This window comes from Rhinatrema bivittatum, chromosome 15 (assembly GCF_901001135.1).
Source record: "Rhinatrema bivittatum chromosome 15, aRhiBiv1.1, whole genome shotgun sequence".
Classification (NCBI taxonomy): Eukaryota; Metazoa; Chordata; class Amphibia; order Gymnophiona; family Rhinatrematidae; genus Rhinatrema; species Rhinatrema bivittatum.
Window position 1 is genome coordinate 64,944,748 of NC_042629.1, and position 24,334 is coordinate 64,969,081.

Genomic DNA, 24,334 nt, shown 5'->3' on the forward strand with positions numbered 1-24,334 from the left:
CGTAAAATGAAGCTAAACAGATACGGGCTCTTCAGCTTGGAAAAGAGATGACAGAGATTTATAAACTCTTGAGTGGGGAGGAATGGGTAAATAAAGAATGGTTATTTACCCTTTCAAATATTAAAACAAAGGGGCACGCCATGAAGCTAACAATCAGCAGGTTTTTAAAAACCACTTAATGAAAAATCAAGTCGTGGAATCCACGGTGCACGACATAAAGTAACAAGACACTGAGCATATAAGTAATGGATGCATACAGATATGAGACATCGTAGATTGCGAGTATAAAGGTAAGACGTTGAGTGCATTAGTAGGAATAAGGAAGTGGGTGCATTGGGTACAAACTGCATCTTTTATAAGTAAGACGTAAGTTAAACACTAGCAGTGTAAGAGCAGTTCAGAAACAGTTGGGTAGAGGTAGCCTGGAAGTGGGCAAACCTACAGTAAGGAAGGCTTCCGCTGTTGTAGGGTTAAACAGCCAAGCTTTAAATTTAAGGGAGTGAAATTTTATATTTTTGCGACCCCCGCCAGCGGATCACTTTTCTTGGTGAATTCCTCTCTGCTCTTGGTTCCGGGAGCCACTTCGTCCCTGACTTAGGACTGACGAAATATAGAAATGGAAGGGCCCTCTCGGAGGCCGATACAATAAAGTGCGTCCAACCTTAAAGTTGGACATTTTTTTTGTACACGCACCCATAACCCCCAATCAATAAGGGGATCAGCGCATCCAAAACGTGCATCCAAACTAAGGAGTAGCTAATGGCGCTCATCACATGTAAGTGCCATGTGGATGAGGCTATCAGCTATTACCCTGCAATGCAAAACTCCCCGTTCACCCAAAGGCGCACTTTTTAACATGTAAAATTGTATGCTTGCCCTGGAGCAGGCGTAAAGTCTTTCTGCACGTCAAGGACTCAACTTAAAAGCAAAAAAAAAAAAAAAAAAAAGCTTTTCTGTGGTTCCTCCTACTTAGTATCATCAAATAGGAAGAACCACAGAAAGCAGCACCATGCAAAAAAAATAAAATAAAAAAATCTTGACATAAAATTTTTTTTTTTCGGGACATACAATACACACGCTCCGGACCATGTATATTGTGTGTGCACATTGTGCCGGCAAAATAGTTGCTCGCAAATTAACCCATGCACAGCCACGTCTCCTGGTCACCCAATGCCATGGATGCGCTAGGAACGCACAATTTATCCCCAGCGCATATATTTCTTAATACTTATTTTCTTCTGCTATGGGGGCTGGTTTCTCCTCCCCCTCCTAACATGAGAGTTTCTCCTCCCCCTGTCCTAACTTGAGAGTTTATCCTTTCTCTTCGTAGTGGTTGCTTGTTCTAACTTCTTCACAAGTTTGTAAACTTGTAAGCGTTGAAAAAGATTAGAAAATCAAAAGTAAAAAAGAAAAAAAACGGCCCGCTCCAATTCTATTTTAGTTTTAAAGGTTTGTGGTGTTAGGTTTTGCCATGGACAAGTAAAACACTGGAGCAACATTGGCCAATCACAATATTTCCATTCATCTGCATCCAAGGACCACGTAAGCATTAAGATCCAGCTCCTTTGTTATTTTTACTCGATTAAGTGATAGGAGAAAACGCAAGGGAGCAGGTGCATACATTTTCTTTCTCGCAGAGTATCTGTGATTTTTAAACTGTTGCACTATTGGGCATGATAATTAAGTCAGATGAACCAAAGTGCAAAGAGCCATCTGGTATAGCATGAGGTATACAGTCACCAGCAGATGAAGGAACAACCTCAATTATTCCTACTCAGGAGAGTTTTTGCCCAAGAAAAAAAAAAGTGTGATTTTTATTTTTTTTTTAAACAGGGATAACATTAGCATTTTTAACTTCCATCCATTCAAAAAATGTATTAATTAGAAATGCTCTAGCAGTTATTTCAGTATCCTGAAATATACAGAGAACACGTATACTTTTTTTTTTTTTTTTTGCAAACTTGAACAAAAAATTATAACCTGAGTGACTGTGCATTATTTAGTTGAATACATTTCTAATCTACCTTTTGGGATTTCCACAACGAACGTGGTGCAGAGCAATAAAAGAAATGCGAAGCTGCACATCGATCCCAGCCCCTTAACGTTCTTTTTTTTTTGTTTGTTTTTCCTGGCGGTAAAATGCAATCAGTTCCGTCCCTCTGCCCTCCCCGTGCTCTGCTGCTATCTGATCTATGATATGTGATCTCCTGGATACAGCCACATGCAGGGCACGTACCAAGCGCTCTCTCGGGCTTGGCACCTCCGCCGAGCAAAATGTCTGTCTCCTAGCAGCGCTTTCGGCTTCCACGTCCTCTACAATGCTGGCATGCTTTTCTCTTTGCCTGCTACCTTCTTACTGCCTGTACTGCCTGCTCCTCCTGCCCCGGGGGCAGCTGTGCCCCCCTGCCTGCACCTGCATCGACTACTACACCGTAGACTGCACGGGCCGGGGGCTCCGGCGCCTGCCCAGCCCCTTCCCCCTGGACATGCGGAAGCTGCTGGCGGCCGACAACGACATTCGGGGCGTCCCGGCGGATCTCTTCCTCTTCCACGGCGACCTGGTGTACCTGGACCTGAGGAACAACTGCCTGACCCGGCTGGAGGCGGGGACCTTCGGCGGCTCCAGCAGGCTGGTGTTCCTGGACCTCAGCCACAACGCCCTGACCCAGCTGGAGGCCGGCGCCTTCCGGGCGGCGGAGAAGCTGGTGAGGCTGAGCCTGGCCGGCAACAACCTTTCCGAGGTGAGCCCGGCGGCCTTCCAGAGCCTGGGGGCCCTGCAGGTGCTGGAGCTGCAGGGCAACGGCTTGCGGAGGCTCCCGGTGGCCGCGCTGGAGGCGCTGCCCTCCCTGCGGACCGTGCGCCTGGAGGGGAACCCCTGGCTCTGCGACTGTGACTTCGCCAAGCTCTTCCTCTGGCTGCAGGAGAATGCCAGTAAGCTTCAGAAAGGTAAACCTTAGCGTCTATAGCCTTTAACTATTAACAGCACTTCGGATTTCTTACCCCCCTCCCCCCCCCCGATACGTGGGCTGCTGGGGGAAAAAAGAAATAGAACGAAAGCTATTTCAAATGAGAGAGAGAAAAAAAAAGAATGTCCTGCAACTTGAAATTAAATTGCATCCCGGTTAATTTTTCAATTGCTCGACCGTCTGTCACCTGCTATTATTACACATAAGCTGTTATTGCCTCGCGGCTTACAGGGCGCAGAGGTGCCTTTCACAGATGGTTCAGCTGTCCTGCACTGTAGTTCACTTCTAGAGAATGGGGGTTGCTGACCCCCCCACTCAAGCCCCCAAAGGTTAGATTTTACTCTCATTACAAACGATAAAGATGCTTTAGTACATGTTTGGGAAATTGCTAACTTCTTGTGCACAGATGTACTGTTAAAAGTGTTAACAGATCTCACTGTGTGCCAGACTGTCAAAAGTCTGACCCACCATGGCTTTCTGTGTACCATGTGTAGGAGCTCCTACTACAACCTGTATTCCAGCATGAATAAGAACATAAGAAATTGCCATGCTGGGTCAGACCAAGGGTCCATCAAGCCCAGCATCCTGTTTCCAACAGAGGCCAAACCAGGCCACAAGAACCTGGCAATTACCCAAACACCAAGAAGATCCCATGATACTGATGCAATTTATAGCAGTGGCTATTCCCTAAGTAAACTTGATTAATAGCAATTAATGAATGGACTTCTCTTCCAAGAACTTATCCAAACCTTTTTTGAACCCAGCTACACTAACTGCCCTAACCACATCCTCTGGCAAAAAATTCCAGAGCTTTATTGTGCGTTGAGTGAAAAAGAATTTTCTCCGATTAGTCTTAAATGTGCTACTTGCTAACTTCATGGAATGCCCACTAGTCCTTCTATTATCCAAAAGTGTAAATAACCGATTATGTCTGAATGCCATTTCCTTCTCTTTACATTTCAGGGAATGAATGGTTGTGTACATACACACTTCCTGAAATTTAAAGACAAATGACAAGAAAAATAATTTCTATCTAAGATTTAAATAGACACACAAAGAGGCCATATGTATGTATATTTGGTACACACACACTAATATATATATATATATATATATATATATATATATATATTACAGTATGGTTTTGCTGTGAGCTTAAGACCGTGTGTGCTTGACAGAACACAACAATATTTCACACTAACATACAACTGTCATGCACTTACTATTAGCAATGACACATGATGCTAAACAAAGTGTGTAGCTTCCTATTTTAAAATATCTTTTAATAGCAATAACGATTGTTAGACAAGGCCTAGCCCATCCTATATTGGGCAGTTTGGGTCCCAGAGTCTCTCTAGTGATGTTTTGTTGTAGAAATAGGCCAGGGTCCTTATCCTTTAATAGCTCTTTTACTGTGCTGTGCGGTAAATATGGCTTGTGCAGTCCCTTCTGGATCCCTTCTGAGAGCGTGACCTCCTCAGACAAACTTCCAGTGCGTTATCTAATGACGGTCATACGAGACGGAGTCTAGTTTGATCCAGAGGCAGTTATGAGGGCCTGCAAAGGAAATGTGCCTCGGACGTCATAGAGCATAGATGTGATTCCCTAAACAAGGTGTTCTCAGCCGGGGGAGGGGTTGGGATGCAGTTCAGGTCCCCCTTAGGGGTCTTCCAAATCTGGAAAAAAAAAAATGTGCATGTGTAACTGTTTTTAGCTAATTTACACGCAGAATAAATACCCACGTTGGGATAAGTGGAGAGGTGACCACACAAAAAAGTTTGCAGTAGAGGGAGGCCTGAGAAGCACAAAGATTTAGAGCCTTTCCCTAGTCTCTCTTTTCCCAGAAGGACCTTCACTGCTAGAGAAATCTCTGCCGCTTGTCTTGTGTTTGCGCCTGTAACAGCGCCAGTTGCGAGTGCCCAGGGGTGCCCTGCCGGGCATTATTTGTAGATGCTGATTTGCATATTATATTTTGAATACAAGTACTTAGTATTATTTTGTAATCTCCAGCTCTCAAAAACAGACACATCAGGCACTGTATTTAAAAAAAAAATTTCCATCCGGCTCCAATAACGTCTTTTAGGATTACAAATTATGAAAAGTGAGTGAATTTTAAAGAGGCTCGCAGAATCTGGCTTATTTCGGAAGCTAATCCAATAGGTAAACAGAATAATGTGGTATGCACAAAAACTCCCACTAAGGCCTGGATTTCACCGTTCTATCGCAGAAGGGTGAATCCAGCGAAAACGGGGGGCAAGGGGCGGTGGGGGGGGGCAGGTCTATGAAAGCCGGCAGCCTTCGCACCACCGTGGAGTTTTCGCTGCCGGCTTTCGCACCCAATTAGTGCTACCGAGAAAGGTGGTGATATTGGGCGCGCTACTGGCGACGATAATGTTACTAACCTTATCGCCGCCAGCGAAGACATCGCAGAGTCTGCCCCCTCGCCGCCCCGACTCCTCCCCTCACCGCCAACAACGCCCCCAGCATGCTATCGCAAGCGATAAGCCTTTGAAAATGACCCTCTAAGTTAGTACATATGTAAGCCAAGAAAGTCAATATAACAAAAAAAATCAATATACAAAACAGACAAATGTATTACATGCATGTATTTATTACACTAAATGTAAAACAGGTGCTATAACTCATGAATAATATAATCTTAGTAGTATGAAGGAAAGGAGCTCTTCCAGTGTGGTGGTATCGTTTTTGTTTGGATACATCCTCAGCGTTGACGTTTTCAACAATTGAAGTCCTCTGTGAGTGAATATTGCTCTAATCTGGGGATTTCATTTGAATTTTGGTGTGAACATATTTTTCAATGTGGAGAAGTTATAGTTATCTACAGTCACCTATAAAGACATTCTGCGTAATTTATTGGAGTTGAGCTCCTTGGCTATAAAGTAGTTATCGTCAAGTTTGTCTCTACAGTTCGGATTTTTGGAGTTGGATATGCAAGGTGAGTGTGTGTGTGTGAATGTTGTGGTGAATTATTAAGGGTATGATTTTATGGATGTGGGGTTGTTATTGTGATATTCGAAGTGTTTTAATTCATTAGGTTAATGATATTGTATACAAACCATTTATGTATGTTTTTTGTATTAAGAATGTATATTGTTCATGAGTTATAGCACCTGTTTTACATTTATTGTAATAAGTACATGCATGTAATACATTTGTCTGTTTTGTATATTGAGTTTTTTTGTTATATTAACTCTCTTAGCTTATATATGTACTTATTTCGGAAGTTAGCCAGATACATCTAACTTGGGTAATACCCCAGCCAGTTAAATTTGTGCACCTTAAATCACAAGACACAAATTTATCTGGTCTAAAAAGGGACCGGGGTCAGAAGCACTACTGCAGCAGGTTTTTAATGTAGCAGGTCGGGATGGATTTGCAGTGCTAACCAGGCAAATTTCACCACAAAACTGGTTGCATAGATGACTGTCCTAAATCTGGCAAAACAAAATTTATGGATATTTCAAGCCACAAATCTAGCTGGTTAGATGCAGTTGACAACCTGGATAAAGATGACAGGTTAAAACGAGCAGGTTATCTTACTGCTGGTTTATGGATGTTTATTGAATTGAGTGGTGTTGATTTACATTAATTTTGTTGTATTATGTTCAAGGTGTTTGTTACAATTAAGCAGATGATAAATGTCAGAATTAAAATAATAATCCCCACTGAGCAGGACTGTGAAAACTGACCACAATACACTTGGGAATTCTGCTTTTGTTCTGGCATTTTTTTTATCAAGTCCTTGGATTAGGCACAAATTACAAGTCAAAAAAATGAGTTGTCAGATTTTGGATGATATGCAGAAAAGTACTTGTTATCCATAATTTCATTGTACAGAAATTCCCAAAACCTGGGCAGCTCAGCTCTGGCCACCACCGCCTCTTCTTTCGATGTGGTTCAGAGACCACCGATCTGAAACTGAACTGAAGGTAAGGGAGAGGCACTGGCGGCCAGAAGAGCAGTTACAGAAAAGCTGGGTCAGACCGTGGGATGAGGGCTGTGAAAGGGGCTACGGGCGTCAGATCAGACCATGGGAGAGGGGGAAGCGAGAGAGGCACCAGCAAAGGGGGAGCTTCTGTTATCTGAAACTGACTTGGTGCCAACCCTTCCAGAGAAAAGATGCTCTACTGTGTATAACTTTTAAATATAGTTTTCCTGATGTTCCAAAAACACATAATTAAGAACAGTTAAACATACCTGCTCCCCGGTGAGATTAATAATAATCTCTAATTCCAACTACAGTGGATTAGTCACTAGTTCCATGTCAAGTGGCTTTCATGTAGCTTTACAAGCCCAGGACTGGGGATACTGCAGAAACAGACTTCACAGGCTCCCAGGAGGGCTGGAGGGTGGGAGTTATGACCCTTGCTTAAGGGTGACATCTATTTACTGGATTCAGGGACCATGAGCACAGACTCTTGGAAGGACCTGTAATGTCCCCTCTCTTCTCCGGGCCACATGGGGTCCCACCAATCCCCTGATGGCGGGGCAATTGGCCAAAAAGGTTTTCCCATTCTGCACCTACTTATATAATCCAAGGCCTAAGAACGCAGACATAATCATGTCTTTCATTTTCTTTTCAATAAAAAAAAGGCAGTACAGGCACAATAATAGTGCAATACATCCTGAAAGGCTAAGAAATGCAGTTATATATGTAAAATGTAACACATCAAGGTGGACCTAACCATAAAGCCTGCTAAACTGAATGAAATTGTGAGAAAGCAATGTGCTTGCACAAAGCTTGACGTTTTCAGGCATCACTGACGAAACCATTGCTAGGAGGGGCTTTTTGATTTTTTTTGGCATTCTGCTGCATATTTGTTTAGTGAGTCCAAAAAGTGTTTTCTAGACGACACAATAGCTGGCACCAGGGCAAGAGGTTTCATGTTTCCAAAGTTCCCAACAGGGCTTTTAACACCCTGGTACCAGCTGTCACGTCATGTTTAGTCTTCATGCCGGAGCAAAGTGCCAATTGATTATAGTAGAATGCAGGTTATACTATAGGCATATGGGCTAATAATTTATTTTGTGTTGTGTGGGTCAGAAAACCCCTGTCCCCTTCTTGTGGGCATTTTATATTTCTGCCATGTCTAGGAACTGCAGCGTCTTGTGAGCACGGGCATGTCCTCCGTGCATCTCACTGTAGAAGATAATAGGCGCAGAGTGATGATTTATAATGAGAAGGATGCTTCCAATGCACTTAGATTGAAAACCATCTTTCACTTTCAGCCAAACTGCTTACTAACACGGCATTGAAAAGGAGCCATAAAACATTTAAATGGAGCGTGGAAAGAGAGAACAAAAAAAGGAAACCATTAATCAGACATTAAATCAGTGACAGAGTGTCACATCATCCTAATTAATAAGCAGGGCTGCTGAGGATCTGTCAGCAGTCTTTGAAAAAGCCTGCACTTGGTAGGGATTGGCAGATAAGGGCATTACAGTTACCCTACCTGCCAGCTACGCTTCTCCCAGTAACCTTTACAGAAAAAGGACACTGCTATCTGCTATGATAGCACTTATTACCCAGTTCACCCGCTAAATAATGAAAATTCCAAAATAAACCACATATCTAGTTTTTTTGCAGTGTCAAATTCGGTGATATAATGAAATGCTGTTAACCTTGGTGCAGAGAAATGCCCTTTGATAATGCTACCCCTTTATCACGTCCTTATGCATGAACAGAGCCTCCATGCTGTCACCAGAGCCCTGCACTACCATCCACGAGGCCTGACCTTTTGTTTTGTCTGCGATGTATAAGAGCAGACCAGGAGCTGAATTTGCATTCAAGTCAACTGAGAAAGAGGAGCAGCATCTGGCCCTGCAATACTCCAAACGGCCACTAGTATCAGCGAGGCTGTTGTCCACCCCCCAATTCGGTCCATGTAGGTCCTCGAGGTCTGACCAGACCATATCCCACCACCACTAACCTGCCAGACTGACCCAGCTACATGAGCACCTCCCTTTCTGCTCAGACTTCTAAATATTACTGCACTTGTAGCTTGTCGGACAAATCCAGCTGCTAGTTAGTTCTATCATCAATATGTAATGGTTTTAATGTGTTCCCCTACTAAAATAGTTATTCCATGCTGGGTTCCATGTTAGGAGTCATCACCCAGGAAAAGGATCTTGGGAGTTATTGTGGACATTATGTTGAAATCTTCAGCCCACTAAAGGGCAGCTGCCAAAAATGCAAATAGAACGTGAGGTATTATTAGGAAAAGAATGGAGAATAAAATGGTGAATATTACAATGCCTCTGCATTGATTCATTATGCAAATGCACGTGGAGTTCTGGTTGCCCCACCTAAAAAAAAAAAGACAAAGATATAGCGGAACTGGAAAATGTGCAGAGAAGGGCAACAAAATTGCTGAAGGGGATGGAACGGCTTCCTTATGAAGAAAGGATAAACAGGTTAGTGCTCTTCAGCTTGGAGAAGAGATGACTGAGAGGAGACTTGATAGAGGTTTATAAAACCATGAGTGGGGTAGAACAGGCAAATAGGTGACAATTATTTACTTCTGTAATTAGTACTAAGGGTGGTAACTGCCGCTCTGAGCAGGTTACCCCCATGTTTCTCTTAAGGGTAGTTACTGCCGCTCCGTGCAGGTTACCCCCATGTTTCTGTTAAGGGTAGTAACTGCCACTCCATGCAGATTACCTCCATGTTTCTCTTAAGGGTGGTAACTGCCGCTCCGTGCAGGTTACCCCCATGTTTCTCTTAAGGGTAGTAACTGCTGCTCTGTGCAGGTTACCCCAACGTTTCTCTTAAGGGTAGTTACTGCTACTCCGTGCAGGTTACCCCCATGTTTCTCTTAGATTTAGCTTATTTATTCCCATCCTCTAGCCTATAATCTAAAAGACAGAAAATCATAGGTTCTGGAAAATACTGGTATCTTAGGCTGTGATACTGTATAAAATAACCAACCAAAAAGATGTTGCAGTGCACTAATTTTCAAAACTGCTTTTGAGAGTACATAGGAAATGACCGATGTATTCTTAAAAGCTCATGTTGGCCTTTAAAAGGCATTACAATGTAAAACTTCCCTTAAACTACAAGTCAGGCTTACTGTCAGGGTCCCCTATCTGGGGGATTATGGTCGGAACGTAGGTGGCCAGCAGGGACTGGAAACAAATCCAAGGTAACTTGCAAAATGCTATTTGTTGCTAGACAAACCATTTCATATTTCTTTAGCAAAACAAGGCAAGTCCATTAGGCAAGAGCAAGGTGGAATCCAGACCAGGCCAAGCTCAGAAATCAGAGAGTCCAAACCAGACCGGGAAAAGGAAGAAACAAGGCACAATCCACGACAGGTCACACCTGAACAAGGCAAGATCTCAAAGGAACAGATACAGGAGCAGGGGCCGGTGTAGGATTACAATTCAGCACCGCAGCAATTGCATTGACCCAGCAAAGAGCAAAGTCATAGGAAGGCGTGAAATAGGGTCAGGGCTGGGCTCTTCCCGGACCAAGTGGGAAACAGGAGACCAGAAAGAGAAGAACACACAGAGAAGTCAGACCCCCCTGCAGCAAATCGGGCAGTAAGAGGCAAGACAGAAGGCAAGCACCTATACCTAGAAATGCAGGTGAGCCAGCTGAAAGACAGCCCACACTAGCTAGCAGATAGCTCACACAGAAAAGGGGGTGCCTTGCACGTCTCAGGGCCCTCCCCTGACATCCCTGTAAACATGGTATAAAGTGACGTACTGTATCACTTTCCCCTGTGCGCTGTGAGGAGCCTCCCGCAATGAGCTCATATGTCTGGTGTAGGGTAACCTCCACCCACCCCCAACCTCCTCCCTCATCCCGCTCCAAGCACAGTCAGGAGTTACGCATTTAAAATGATGTTTTATATGAAAATATCAAAGTATAGTATTCTGTGGTAAAAATATCACATACGTTATATTTACAGCCAGAAGTCCCTGCTAAAACACACTTGGAACCCATATGGTATTAGGCTTATTGAAACGTGTGTTGTGTGTGGGCTTATGTAGAACATAAACAGACCAAACACAGAATAAAGCAACCATATCGTAGAAATATAAATGTGACAAAACCTGAATTGGAAACCACAAGAAACCAGACTCTCTATGCAGCGCAACAATAAAAAAAAAACAACCCAGAACCAGCACCATTCCTCAAACAATAAAATCAAGAAATAAAATAGATACATAATCAAAATAGTAAAAACATACTAATAATAATATTCCAAAAACAAATGACAAATAAAAAAGACTGAATAATTAAAAACTCACAATTTTTTACAAATATTCCAAACACCAATAAAATATTTCAAAACAGCAGCCACATTAAATGACACCCAACAAATAAAACTAAAAAGGATTTTAAAAATTCATGCTCTCCATATCTGGGAACTTTTGATTTCCAGTCACCCTGAGATTGTCATGGATTAGTGGGTGTATATACCATCTCATTCATGCACATCCACCCATCCCAGGCAGCCTCCCATTCACTCACACACACAAGCAGACCAGGCAGTCAGGGTCCACGGGTGATTCTTCCTCTGCTGCTGCTGCCACCAGCCTATATCTTCTTCATTGGGGAGAGCAGCCATTCTGCACCTCCTCCTGCATGCTTGCCCCGCGGTAATTCAACATGCGCGGTGCTAGCATTTCCTGTATTCTCATCTAGCCATACCTGAGATGAGGATACAGGAAGTAGTAGCACCACGAGTGTTGAATTACTGTGGGGCCAGCACATAAAGAGGAGGAGCAGCAGGACGGATTTTGTTCTCTGCTCTGGCTGCCACCCGTGGGATGGAACCTACCGGCGGCTGCACTGACCTTCTGTTTCTTCTGCCACCAGTGGAATTGGGTCCATCAGCAGTAGCATGGGCCTCTCCCTGCTCCCACCGCCACCCCCCTGGGTGTGCGCCCTGTGCAACTGCATGGTTTGCACAGCCGGTGGCGCCCCCTTCCCTCACCCCCGAAAGCAAGTAGCACAAGGCTTTTATTCTAAACCTTCCTCTACCTGAACTGCCCTGTAGGGAATGTGGTTCTGCAGAGATAAGGTCTTCAATATTATTACTCTGGACACCACTGACATGACTTCTCTATATCTCCTTCCCTTCCTTAAAAAAAAAAAAATCCATGTAGTACATTATAAGGTGGTAAATAAGATCTAGAACAGTGAAAGAAACATTTGGGAACATAGATAGAAACATAGAAACATAGAAATGACGGCAGAAGAAGACCAAACGGCCCATCCAGTCTGCCCAGCAAGCTTCACACTTCTTTTTTCTCTCATACTTATCTGTTTCTCTTGGCTCTTAGTAACCTTTGGTTCTATTTCCCTTCCACCCCCACCATTAATGTAGAGAGCAGTGATGGAGCTGCATCCAAGTGAAATATCAAGCTTGATTAGTTAGGGGTAGTAACTGCCGCAATAAGCAAGCTACACCCATGCTTATTTGTTTTACCCAGACTATGTTATTCAGCCCTTATTGGTTGTTTTTCTTCTCCCCTGCTGTTGAAGCAGAGAGCTATGCTGGATATGCGTGAAGTATCAGTTTTTCTTCTCCCCTGCCGTTGAAGCAGAGAGCTATGCTGGATATGCGTGAAGTATCAGTTTTTCTTCTCCCCTGCCGTTGAAGCAGAGAGCTATGCTGGATATGCGTGAAGTATCAGTTTTTCTTCTCCCCTGCCGTTGAAGCAGAGAGCTATGCTGGATATGCGTGAAGTATCAGTTTTTCTTCTCCCCTGCCGTTGAAGCAGAGAGCTATGCTGGATATGCGTGAAGTATCAGTTTTTCTTCTCCCCTGCCGTTGAAGCAGAGAGCTATGCTGGATATGCGTGAAGTATCAGTTTTTCTTCTCCCCTGCCGTTGAAGCAGAGAGCTATGCTGGATATGCGTGAAATATCAGTTTTACTTCTCCCCTGAAATATCATATACAGATATGATATTTACAGAGGTCCATAAAGAGAAGACCTGGTAGACTCTGGACGCTAACGACTCTAAATCCCAAAGACCATATCAGAGTAAAGCAGCATGATGGCACTACAGTTTTGTCCTTCAGCATGTCCTTTGAGCAGCTGGAGATTGTTAGGTTTAACTGGCAAAAATTCCATACATTACATAACATATAGAGACAGTCCTAACTTTAGAGATGTCTGCTGAATGTAGAACATTTGGTATGGTGACGGATTACAAGGCTGTCAACACTTGCCTTGTGATAAGAAATGTTAGTCATCTGGGCAAACTCAAATTGCAAGGGGTTTTGTGGCTTTTTTGTTATCTGTACGATATCTAGGAAGCTACCATGGACCCACAGGCAATCTTAATGGTCTCAGTTTGAAAAATATTTCAGCACCAACTGAAAATATGGTTTATCTTTAGTTCAGCAAGCTCTGGGTATAGCAGAGCTTCTGATCAGTCTATGATGGCAATTCCCAAACCTGCCTGTTGCGTTTTCAAGATATTCATAGTGAATATGCAAATGTGCACATTCTGGGTTGGTAATGTCCTTGCAGATAACCTCAAAACTTGTTCTGGGATCCTTACTGTAAGCCAGTGGCCTACAAGACCAAGTTCTTTTATAATGTAACGATGTGGTTTGGAGGCTTGCAGGCTAGGGTTAAGGAAATAAACAATCTGCCCTGAAATTGTAGCTGCTACGTATGATCGAGAGGTTTCAGTAGGTCCAGAAGAACCCACAGACCTGACTAGTGATGTGTGAACTTTTACAACAGAGGCATGCAAACTCATTCAAGAAACTCACTCAGCATCTTTGGGTTTGTCCAACTGGTTTGCAAACCTTTTTGATACCGAAAAGTATGCTACAGGTATGATCTGCAGAACTCTTTCAAATTTATGGCCGACTTCTTCGAACTGATGGATTTCTGCACATATCAAATTCTTTTAGAGTGCACTACCTGGAAATAGTGTCTGCTATTTCAAAAAATGAAATGAAACCCCAATAAAATGAAAAAAAAAAAAAAGACCATGCCCACCCCTAATAAACAGGAGGCAGAGCTCAACACCTCCTCCTTCTGTGAGTAAGGAGAGACTGCACTGTGTCTGAGCACAAGGTTTATTTAATATTTTTCGTTTATCTTTTAGCTTTGCCTTCCTCTGCCTCAGCACATACTGCGCTTCGGAAACAGATTGCATATCCTCAGCAGACAAACTTTGAGGCCAATGTACTTTTGCAATAAAATGGGCTGTTTTCACACATTAATTATCGTGCAACAATAGCCCATGTTAATCACATGGAAATCAGATAGGAGATAAATAATGCACAATAAATGTCTTGTGTTAAGACTGTTATAGCAAAAATAAAAAACACTTAACCATACCTCCTTCAGATGTAGTTAAGTTTGCATTGTCATTGGCATGATTTAATACAAGTTATTTTGTTATGCGAACGTAGGTAATGAGTTACTTTACATAATTATACAACTATTTTTGCATAGACTTTGTGGCAATATTTACAATAGCTAAACAGCACATGGTAAATCAGCAAATAACATGGGCAAAATTGTGCAAACAGGATAGCATGCTTTATTTGCAGATTTAGTGTGCATTAATGCATTTGCAAAGATTCATACACCTTGAGGTACACTGGCCTCTTACTGTCTTGTTTCAGTCCCCTCCGTGCTACCGTGTGGAGTTTAAGGCAGAGATGCTTTATCCTAATCTTCAGGCTACTGGCAATCAAGAATATTCATCCGGCATATTTACCTACGTTTGATCTGAGAATCAGGTTCATGTACATAGCTTGGTTACATGGAATAGCACCTTTGGTTTAGCCTTCTGCTGCTGGTCTCTCCTTATGTGAAGTATATTAGTTGGAGAAGGTAGCTGAGTATCAGTATTCAACACACAGGTCAGGAAAAATACACATTTCTCGTATTTCCCCATTCCACTTCGGACAGCTACGTTGCATGTTTCATTCATGTCCTCGGTCAGTAATTGGGTGCAGCCTAGCAAGGCCTTTTCCATCAGTGTATTCGATATCCTTCCCCTTGAAGCCCCTGTCCCCCACTGTGCTCCAGTCTGCATGAGGCCATGATTGCTTTCCTTGGGGGCTAAACTACTCAGCACGAGGGTAGTTCCACGCTAATTCTTTCGATGTCCTCCTTCTGGGATGGAGAACCGAAGTTTTATCACCGAGCTCTGGCTTTCATCAATAATTCATGGATAAATAATATAAACTGGTTTGCATATTTTATAACAAGGTGCAGGGGAAAGGGAAAGCAGGGCAGTACTTTAAAAGACATAGGACAGACCGATCTGTGGTTTTAAACCACCAAGGGTACCGATAAGATTAGAAGGTGAGAAATGTTTACTAACCAGTTCAGGCTGCAAAGGAGAACTGCCACGTGCTAAGGCCATAACCGCGCTCGTAACCGTGGAAGGCAGCAGCAATGGAACCATGCCAGCAAGCCCTAAAAAAAAATAAATAAATCACATGGGGCTTGATTCTGCAAAATTCAGGGAGGCATTCAATAAATAAGCGGATAAGTGCCAAGAAATGAGAGAAGGTGCCTAAAATTGTGCCTGACGATTTGCAAGTGCAATCACTGGGTGGACTTTATCACGCTCTCCCCACCCCCCTGACTTTTTTATGTGGATAAACAAACAGGGGTGAGGCATTTATTAAACCGCATTTTTACACGGGCATGCATGCATTTACCCACGTAAAATCTTTCGAGTATTGCCTCCAGAACGATAACTTTCAAACGGGCGCGAGGGCACACGTATACACGTTCGTGTGGGCGTGCGGCCAGATGCGCTGCAATATTATATCATGCACGCACACATCTCCGCATGTTATAAAATAGCCCTGGCATGTGCCTACCCAATACGGAGGAGGAATAGCCTAGTGGTTAGAGCAGTGGCCCATGAACCAGGAGACCAGGGTTCAACTCCTGCTGTCACTCCTTGTGACCTTGGGCAAGTCACTTTACTCTCCATTGCCTCAGGTACAAACTTAGATTGTGAGCCCTCTGGGGATAGAGAAATACCTACAGTACCTGAATGTAAACCAGTGTGATATCTTGATTGAGATCAAATGTTGGTATATAAAAAAAATTAATAAATACATTTTAAGGTTGTGTGCATAAGGCAGCACAATGGCAGGTTTGAGCCGCGTAAGTGAAGGAATTTTATAACAGGTGTGTGTGTCCAGGCCAGGACCAGTTTTCACCAGTTTGCCCAGTCTATAGCTGGGGCCTGCACTCCCCCAAGTTAGCCCAGTCCCCTCAAGCGCTTCAGAGAAGGCTGGAAATAGTTTTCTGCGGACTTGCACGCCATCCATAGCAGAAGGAACGTTGTGCTGAACGGGATGTGGGTGCCCGTCCAGGCACGTAGCTGGCTACGTGTGCACATATTTCTTAGCCCCCGGTCCACATTCCACCCTTTCCCCCCCCTGTGCAAGATATTTGTGCGTCGGTACTTACGCATGTATGTGGGCAGCTTATAAAATCAGGTGTACCCATGCATTTTTAGATTTTATATTCCGCATTCATGTGCTAGAGGCTACTCCTCTGCTCCTCCATGCATGTGCTAGATGCGGGCCACCTCCCGGTTTTGGCGCATATCCAGCTTTTAAATTTCAACTTTAAATGCACAGTTTGTCAGATTTACTTAATGAGTGTGCATTCGCTTCACTGGTTTTTTTAATAACACGTATTGCCCATTGGGGGAATTTTTCTACAGCAAATCTTCTCTGTCACTATCTACATCAACATGACGTGAAATTTCCAAGAACATTACAATAAGCACATTTTTTTAGGGCAGTGTTGCCTTGAACAAGATTGAATTTTATTCTCCCCAATGTTCTTTCAGCCAGGATTACCAGATGGTTCCAAGTCAGTAAGGACAGACCAAGCCAGTCCTGGTTTTATCCACACTAGGGGCAAAATCAGGAATGGAATAGCCTGCCCTTGATGACATCCAGTAACTCTATTTTCATCCAAACTTTTGACAGGTGAAATTCTGCACAATAAAATGTACCTCCCCACATACGGGCCGATACAGTAAAATTCGCGGGAGAGCGCCCAGGCCACTCTCCTGTGCGCGCGATTTAGTATTCAAAAGAGGGCCCACGGTAAAAAGAGGCACTAGGGACACTAGCATGTCCCTAGCGCCTCTTTTTTGACAGGAGCAGCAGCTGTCAGCGAGTTTGACAGCCAACGCTCAATTTTGCCGGCGTCGGTTCTCAAACCCGCTGACAGCCACGGGTTCGGAAACCGGATGCCGACAAAATTGAGCGTCTGGTTTTCAACCCGCGAGCTGTGGGCTGATTTAAAAATTTTTTTTTTTAATTTTTAATTATTTTTTACTTTTGGGACCTCCGACTTAATATCGCCATATAAAGTCGGAGGGTGAACAGAAAAGCAGTTTTTACTGCTTTTCTGTACACTTTCCCGGTGCCGGCAGAAATTAGCGCCTACCTTTGGGTAGGCGCTAATTTCTGAAAGTAAAATGTGCGGCTTGGCTGCACATTTTACTTTCTGTATCACACGGGAATAACTAATAGGGCCATCAACATGCATTTGCATGTTTCAGGTGCTATTAGTTTCGGGGGGGGGGTTGGCCGCACGTTTTTGACGCGCTATTACCTCTTACTGAATAAGGGGTAAGGGGTAAAGCTAGCGCGTCGAAAACGCGTGTCCAAACGTGGGTTACTGTACTGTATCAGCTCGATAATAATTTATGCTGCAATAAACTAACTGGAAGGGAGGTGGGGAAGAGGCAGCAAGCCATGGCAGGCTTCTAGGCCATGGAGTAACAAATATATAGCAGTGGTTCCTAAACCTGTCCTGATAATGCCACAGCTAATCGGATTTTCATGATATCTACAATGAATATATATGAGAGATTTATGTATTAGCTAATACATAAATCTCTCATACATAAATTGATCTCATACATATTTATTGTGGATATCCTGAAAACCTGACTGGCTGTGAGGTTCCCAGGGCAGGTTTGGGAAGCCCAGGGCTACAGGGATCAGATTTAAGGACTAAATAAAAGTCCCACAGTGCCACCTGCACATCTTTTATGAGCCTTGGGCAACAGCGTTTGCTTGACTTGCTTTATTTTATGGGCAACAGCGTTTGCTTGACTTGCTTTATTTTACGGATCTGTTTGTGCACCATTCTCTTTGCAAAGGTGTAGGAAGGGTGTAAAATTTGATATGAAAGCAAAACGAAATGCGTACTCAAAATATTTGCCATTTTGCAGAGTGTGGGGAGGGGGCACAAGTTTGCGATTTTTTTTTTTTTTTTTAATTTTGTCCAGATCTTCCATCTGACCCACAGTAATTTCTGGAACTTATAGACTAACACCCTTTTGTCCCCACGCCTCTGCAGGTGTAGAAGAAATCCACTGCTCCTTAGAAGACAGAAGGATCCTGCTGCACGAGCTCTCGGAAATCAGCTTCAGTGAATGCAAGTTCACCTTGTCGGTGCTGGACTTCCTGATCATCATCTTCTCGGGGGTGGCCGTCTCTGTCGCCGCCATCTTCTCCAGCTTCTTCCTGGCGACTGCCGTGCACTGCTTCCAAAAATGCGCTCCGAGCAAGAGTGATGACGATGAGGATGAAGGCGAGGACTGAGACTCCGCATTCTTATGAACAGAAAAAAAAAAAAAAAAGAAACATTTTTTATTTATTTTTTTTTTATAAAGTTTGCACACTCATCACCATACTGAACATAAGTCAAGTCTTTAAAAGAAACAAACTTTCGGAAGCAGCCTAAGGAAGTTTATCCAGCTGTGTTTATAGTAAGTGACCTCCAAAATGTAGCGTTTGCCCTCTGGCTCCAGATTATCAGGACGGGCTGATCCTGTCCTGGCTTTACCCCACTGCCTACATGGCCTTGTAGTTCTTAACTTTTCTTAGGGAAATCAATAGGGGGCACTGGAACTTCAAGACCAGGCAGGCAATGGGGTAAAGCCAGGACTGGATCATCTGTCGTGAAAATCTGGAGCCAGTGGGCAACCCTACACCAAAATCTCCATCTGCAGGGGCAGGCAGAGATCTGCAGGATATCTACAGTAAATGCAGCTGGTACAAACAGGATAGTTAGTACTGAAATTATATATGTATATATATAGTAAGGAGATGCAAATACATTCATAGCAGAAACCTATGAAAACTACACCAGACACTTGCAGAGGAACTGGCAGAAAATGTGACTTGCTGCCATTTTTTTAATATATACAATTTAAAGAGGTGGTTTTGTGATGGAACTGGGGAAAAATAAGTTGTGAAATGCACTCGTTCTGCTCCTTTTGCAAACCCCTTTCCTCTTCTTTCTTTTTAATGGAAAGAAAGTGCTGAAATAGTACAGTGTGTGAGCAAATTTCGCCATTTCCACCGTCTCTGCAACGAAATTCTCCCATGGAATCCTCTGCCTTATGAATTATGAATTTTGCAGAATATTGGTGAGAATATTCGCTAAAGGAAAATTTTAACTTCCTACACATCATTACTGACGCGCACTCTTACTGAATTACTAAATAGCCGGGATTTCAGTGCAATAGCTAACCTAATTACACTTAATTGGTTACACTCAGATAAATCACATGTATTGCGTTAAATTTTAGTGCTACACTTTCCCTGCTGAATTGTATAATATTTTTTATTGCAAAAAAAAACCACACACTGAAAAGGCTTAATTTTATGTGGTCTCAGCTGAGTCCTGCTGTACCCGAGGTTAAGTCCAGTTGAAATTGCTGGAAACTTCCCATTGGCTGCCACTGGAGGTCACAGGTCAGATTTCAACCTGTTCCGCTTATTCATGAACTCACCGCCCTGTCAGTGAAGATGAATCTTCGAGCCTTTCTTTTGAGCTTTGTCCTTGAACTTCTCATTCTGCTGATTCCAGTTTGAGCGCGTTTCCAAAATTAGAAAAGTTAAGCTACCTCGAAACCTTTGACTAGATGGCATCCTCCAGTTGGTTCGGTCTGGGGCTTAGGGAACAATTGTGCAAACTGAGAAGAGTACTGAAGGTGAAAAAGTGATTCCTCCTCCCATCCCGTCGAGTGCTGAAGAGAGGACATAAAAGCTTGAGAACAGGAGGAGCAAACGGAAGCCATCAGCGAGGCCTGCATTACCAAGAAAAATGAGGCAGCTTTTCACCAGGGATTCTGCCAGCCCAAATCTGAGACTTTTGAATGCTTTCTGGCAGATAGATGTTCTCTGATCTCAGCGAATAAAAATATTCAAATCCAATGTTTAAAAAAAAAAAAAAAAATATGAGACTCGGACACCCCTGGTTTTTAAACCAGCCCCTGCTCTGCCTCATGTTTTACGTCATCACCTTAATTACAATATGCACGAGCCTCAATATTCCTTTCCTGATGTCGCCATCTAGAGCAGGGCAGAGAAAGTGCTCTGAGCATGCCCTGAACCAATGATGTCAGCTCGGACTAATTGCAAGAAGCTAAAAATGTTTTCCTACGCTTCAGTCACAAATAGGCTCAAAAAAATGTACATGGCCAAGTTCCATTGGAGTTAATAATGGCACAAGGATAAAGAAACAAAAACCAGAAAACCTTTCATTTATTGTAGAAAAGAACCCTTTTACATTTCTAAGGAAATAGTAACAAAATATTATGCAGGAGCTAGAGATGTATCTTCTATTTGTTAAAATCCGAAAAGTGTCTTACATCCATTGCAAATTTTAGCAGAAGTTAGTAGCAGTATGGTTCATAGTAGATAATGACAGAGAAAAACCAATTGGCCTATCCAGTCTAGCTAGTTTTACTTGTCTACATTGCTAAGGATATATCCCAGCTGCCAACTATAGAAGTTTCATCAACCACCAATCACTCTTAGGTAACTTATCAATGTGCGGTAGCTATATATGTGATCACCACTGCATGATTATCACTTTCTATAGCATACCGTCTTTATTCTCAAAGAAACATTTTTATTTTTTATTTAATTAATTTTAATTTTCCACGCTCCCTGATGGCCAACTATAGAAGTTTGACAACTAGAAGGAGATCGCTCTTTATCTCAGTGAGAAGTTGTCTTCCTCATTGGTCTTCTACCATTCCAGATAGATGAGCATACAAATTCCCATGCTTAGTCCTCCGGCTCTCCCAGGTCTTACCACCAAGTTTTGTAATAATTTAAACAGCTACCAAAACTAGTGAGGCTGTTGCCTTAATATCTGGCTGCCTACAGCCTCAATGGATGATGCCTGCCACCAACGACCTACTAGCATCAACCCTGTTGGTTCTGGGGAGTTGTAGCCTTCTGATTCCCACCCTGGCTACCCCATGGCCTGCAGTGTCACTTGCTCATACTTCCTTTACCCATGCCTTGTTTTCTCCTTATTGCCTGTCCTCTTGAGGAAGTATAGGCAGGTTATTTACAATATTGCTATCTCCTAACCTTACTCCAATTGCTGCTCACTATAACTGTTCCAAGCATGCTTGAATTCTGACATGGTTTTGGTAGCCACTACCTCTGCCAGTAGGCTATTCCACCCTCTCAGTAGAAATTTTTTCTCCCTGAAACTTCGGACTGTGACCCTTTGTATTTTTTTATGTAATTTCACCTTCGTGTATTTTGCAGAAGCCTGTCCAATGTTTGAATGTTTTATCATATCCCCCTTTTCCTTCTTTCCTCCAGCGAGTACACATCCTGAAACTGAGTTTTCAAAACATTAAAAAAGAACTGTAACACTCTTATGAGCCAGCAGATATGTATAGGAACAGATTTAACAGTCAGGAAAGAAAGGCTACTCATTATCACCTACAGACACACAACAAGGAAGATACAATATCATATCACACTTCCCTCACAACATTACACACATCCACATCTATCCAGCAGCTTTCAATCCTGATGATCCCAACCATACATACTCATATAGTAGGCTCTTCCTTAATATATTGTCATCATGCAGGATACTGAAAAGTTGGACACCACATCTTTAGGTGTTTTGTGTGTGTTGTAAAGGAATGTGAAGTTTGTACATGTAAATTAGCTTGTTTGATTCAGAAAAGACTGTAACAGTAGTGCCAGCTAGTGCTATAAGTATTTAGTATGTCCTGCTTGCTAATCGTGCTGCACAATATGCCACCATTGTATCTATGTTTCAACGTCCCTGGAATCTTTGGGATGCAAAAGCTCATGGTGGCGTATTGTGTGTTAAGACATATTCAGAATCTACCGTAAAAGGATTTCTATGTATGTAGGAAACGTGTGGCATGAAAGAGTCAATGTGCAAGTGTGATTATATAGAAGCATAACAGTCCATCTCATCTGCCCATCCAGCATATGAAATGTGTGAAAGTAAAATTAAGCTTTGAGTAGAATCACAGAGATTGTATGGGTGAATCATAGACCAATGTTTGTAGTACAATAGGCCAAAGAGGTTTTTAAAAGGTGTGCCATGATCTTTGCTAGTAAAAGGAGCACTGGCCCCTTAAAGGGGGTTTTTGCTCAGAAAACATGGGGCATGGTTAAAAAAAAGGGGAAGTTTGATAAAATATATTATGAGGTGTTAATATGTAACAGAGTAAAAGAAAAGGCTTTGCTCAATCTAGTTTTCCTATTGTCCCCTACCATGGAAAGGCCTTTAAGACAGTGTGATTTGGCAAGTAATAAATTTTGTAATTAAAATTTTAAAAAACTACGTAAATACAGAACATTAAACTAGTCCCCATAGAACGTATTGGCAGTGCTCTGACTTGGACTTATACCATCTTTGAGTAGGAGAAATTATATTGGGGTCCTTGTGCTCTGGGATGCAAAAGGAGGGTGTATGTGTATCTGAGTGAAAAGATGTTCCTGGCCATGTCTGTGGGTGGAGTGATGGGTTCTAATGGATCATCTACAGGCAAGCGCCTCTTCCTCCTACTTGCTCCCACTATCTTCTTTTTCAGGCTGTAAAAAATGCCTTTTTTTGTGTCGAACAGCTGATGAACACCTCCATTTACTACAGTTGCTATAGAGCAAAATCAAAAACATTTTAATGCTTTTCATCCCCCAGAGACCAAAATGAATCTGGATGAAAAACCTAAATTGATGAAAAAACTTTTTTTTTTTTTTTGTTGCTTAAATCTCTGAAGCATTGCCTCGTAATTCAGTTGCGTTCACAGTAGCCGGCAGCAATATTCTGACATCACCTGCAGTGCGTGGTGAAATCACTCCTACCATCACCATCAAACGAATCAATCAGCTTTATTGTCTGCAATGCATAATTCAGGACACTGAGCCACACAAGTCCTCCCAAAGGAGCAAAGATCACCAGGATGCATTTCTGCATTTCAGAAGTAAATACTTAAGAGACATTGTGCTTGGAAGAAAGAAATGCACAGGACATAAATACCTCCAAATCAATATAGCGACATAGTAGACGATGCCAGAAAAAGATGAACTGGTCCATCCAGCCTGCCCAGCTGTTCCTGTCCACACTGCTAAGAGGATATCCTAGCTGCCAGCCATTCAATGGGAACACTCATATGACTCCACTCTTTTATATCCAGGACACGTGAACTGCGTTTTGTAAAAACCATATAGAAAAGTCGCTTTCTGAAACAGGTTGAAAAAAAAAACCCCTTTTCCTGTCTCTTAGAGCAATGCTTCTCAACCTAGTCCTGGGGGCTCACCTAGCTAGTCAGGTGTTCAGGATATCCACAATGAATATGCATGCATTCATGCATACACTGTATGCAAATCTTTTTTCATGCATATTCATTGTGGATATCCTGAAAACCTGACTGGCTAGGTGAGCCCCCAGGAATGGGTTGAGAAGAGCTGTCTTAGGGAGACAATTTCTAAATGCATTCCCAAGGGGAAAACAGTGCTTTACCCGTGGAAATGGGGTCTTTGAAATTTGTCCACCCTGCCTGCAGATAAAAGTGCAAGCGTTCCAGGGAGGCGGAGCCTGCAGTTACCTTTTGATGCTGGAAAGCAGGCACCTAAATCTCCCAGGAGAAAGTGCCCACGCAAACAGCAGGCGCGGGGCCATGCGTGCCCTTTGTTCGACTCGGTTTTCAAAGGGGACCGTTTCCCCCTCTGAAAATCGGAGTGCAGTCTGCGGGTAAAACGCCCCTGCCGACTTTGCACTTCGCTTTGAAAGTTGCACTCCTGATGTTCTGGTGACAGATTCAAATGATGCAGTTCTCATTCTATTGTGCCATGTACTGTAGAAAGAAACAATAAAGGTATATTTGTAAATCTTTTATTAGCAAGGGGTCATTTCCAGTGGTTAAGTTATGTTATCGCTGCTGCGGGTCACGCGAGCTTTCTCTGCTACATATGTCACAGTCGTGTTCCATCCACGTTCATCCTTTGCCTTTGCAGTTACCCCAGTGTTCCACCTTCTGTTTAACGCAGCAGAACTAACGCTATCTT

General features: G+C 42.9%; 1 protein-coding gene across 1 annotated transcript; it reads left to right on the forward strand.

Moving 5' to 3' along the window:
- Positions 1–2,220: 2,220 nt before the first annotated feature.
- On the forward strand, positions 2,221–24,164 carry LRRC38 (leucine rich repeat containing 38). Its single transcript, XM_029578202.1, has 2 exons — positions 2,221–2,946; positions 18,327–24,164. The coding sequence occupies exons 1-2, from the start codon at positions 2,319–2,321 to the stop codon at positions 18,569–18,571; spliced, it is 873 nt and encodes a 290-aa protein (XP_029434062.1). The 5' UTR covers positions 2,221–2,318; the 3' UTR covers positions 18,572–24,164.
- The last annotated feature ends 170 nt before the right edge of the window (positions 24,165–24,334 follow it).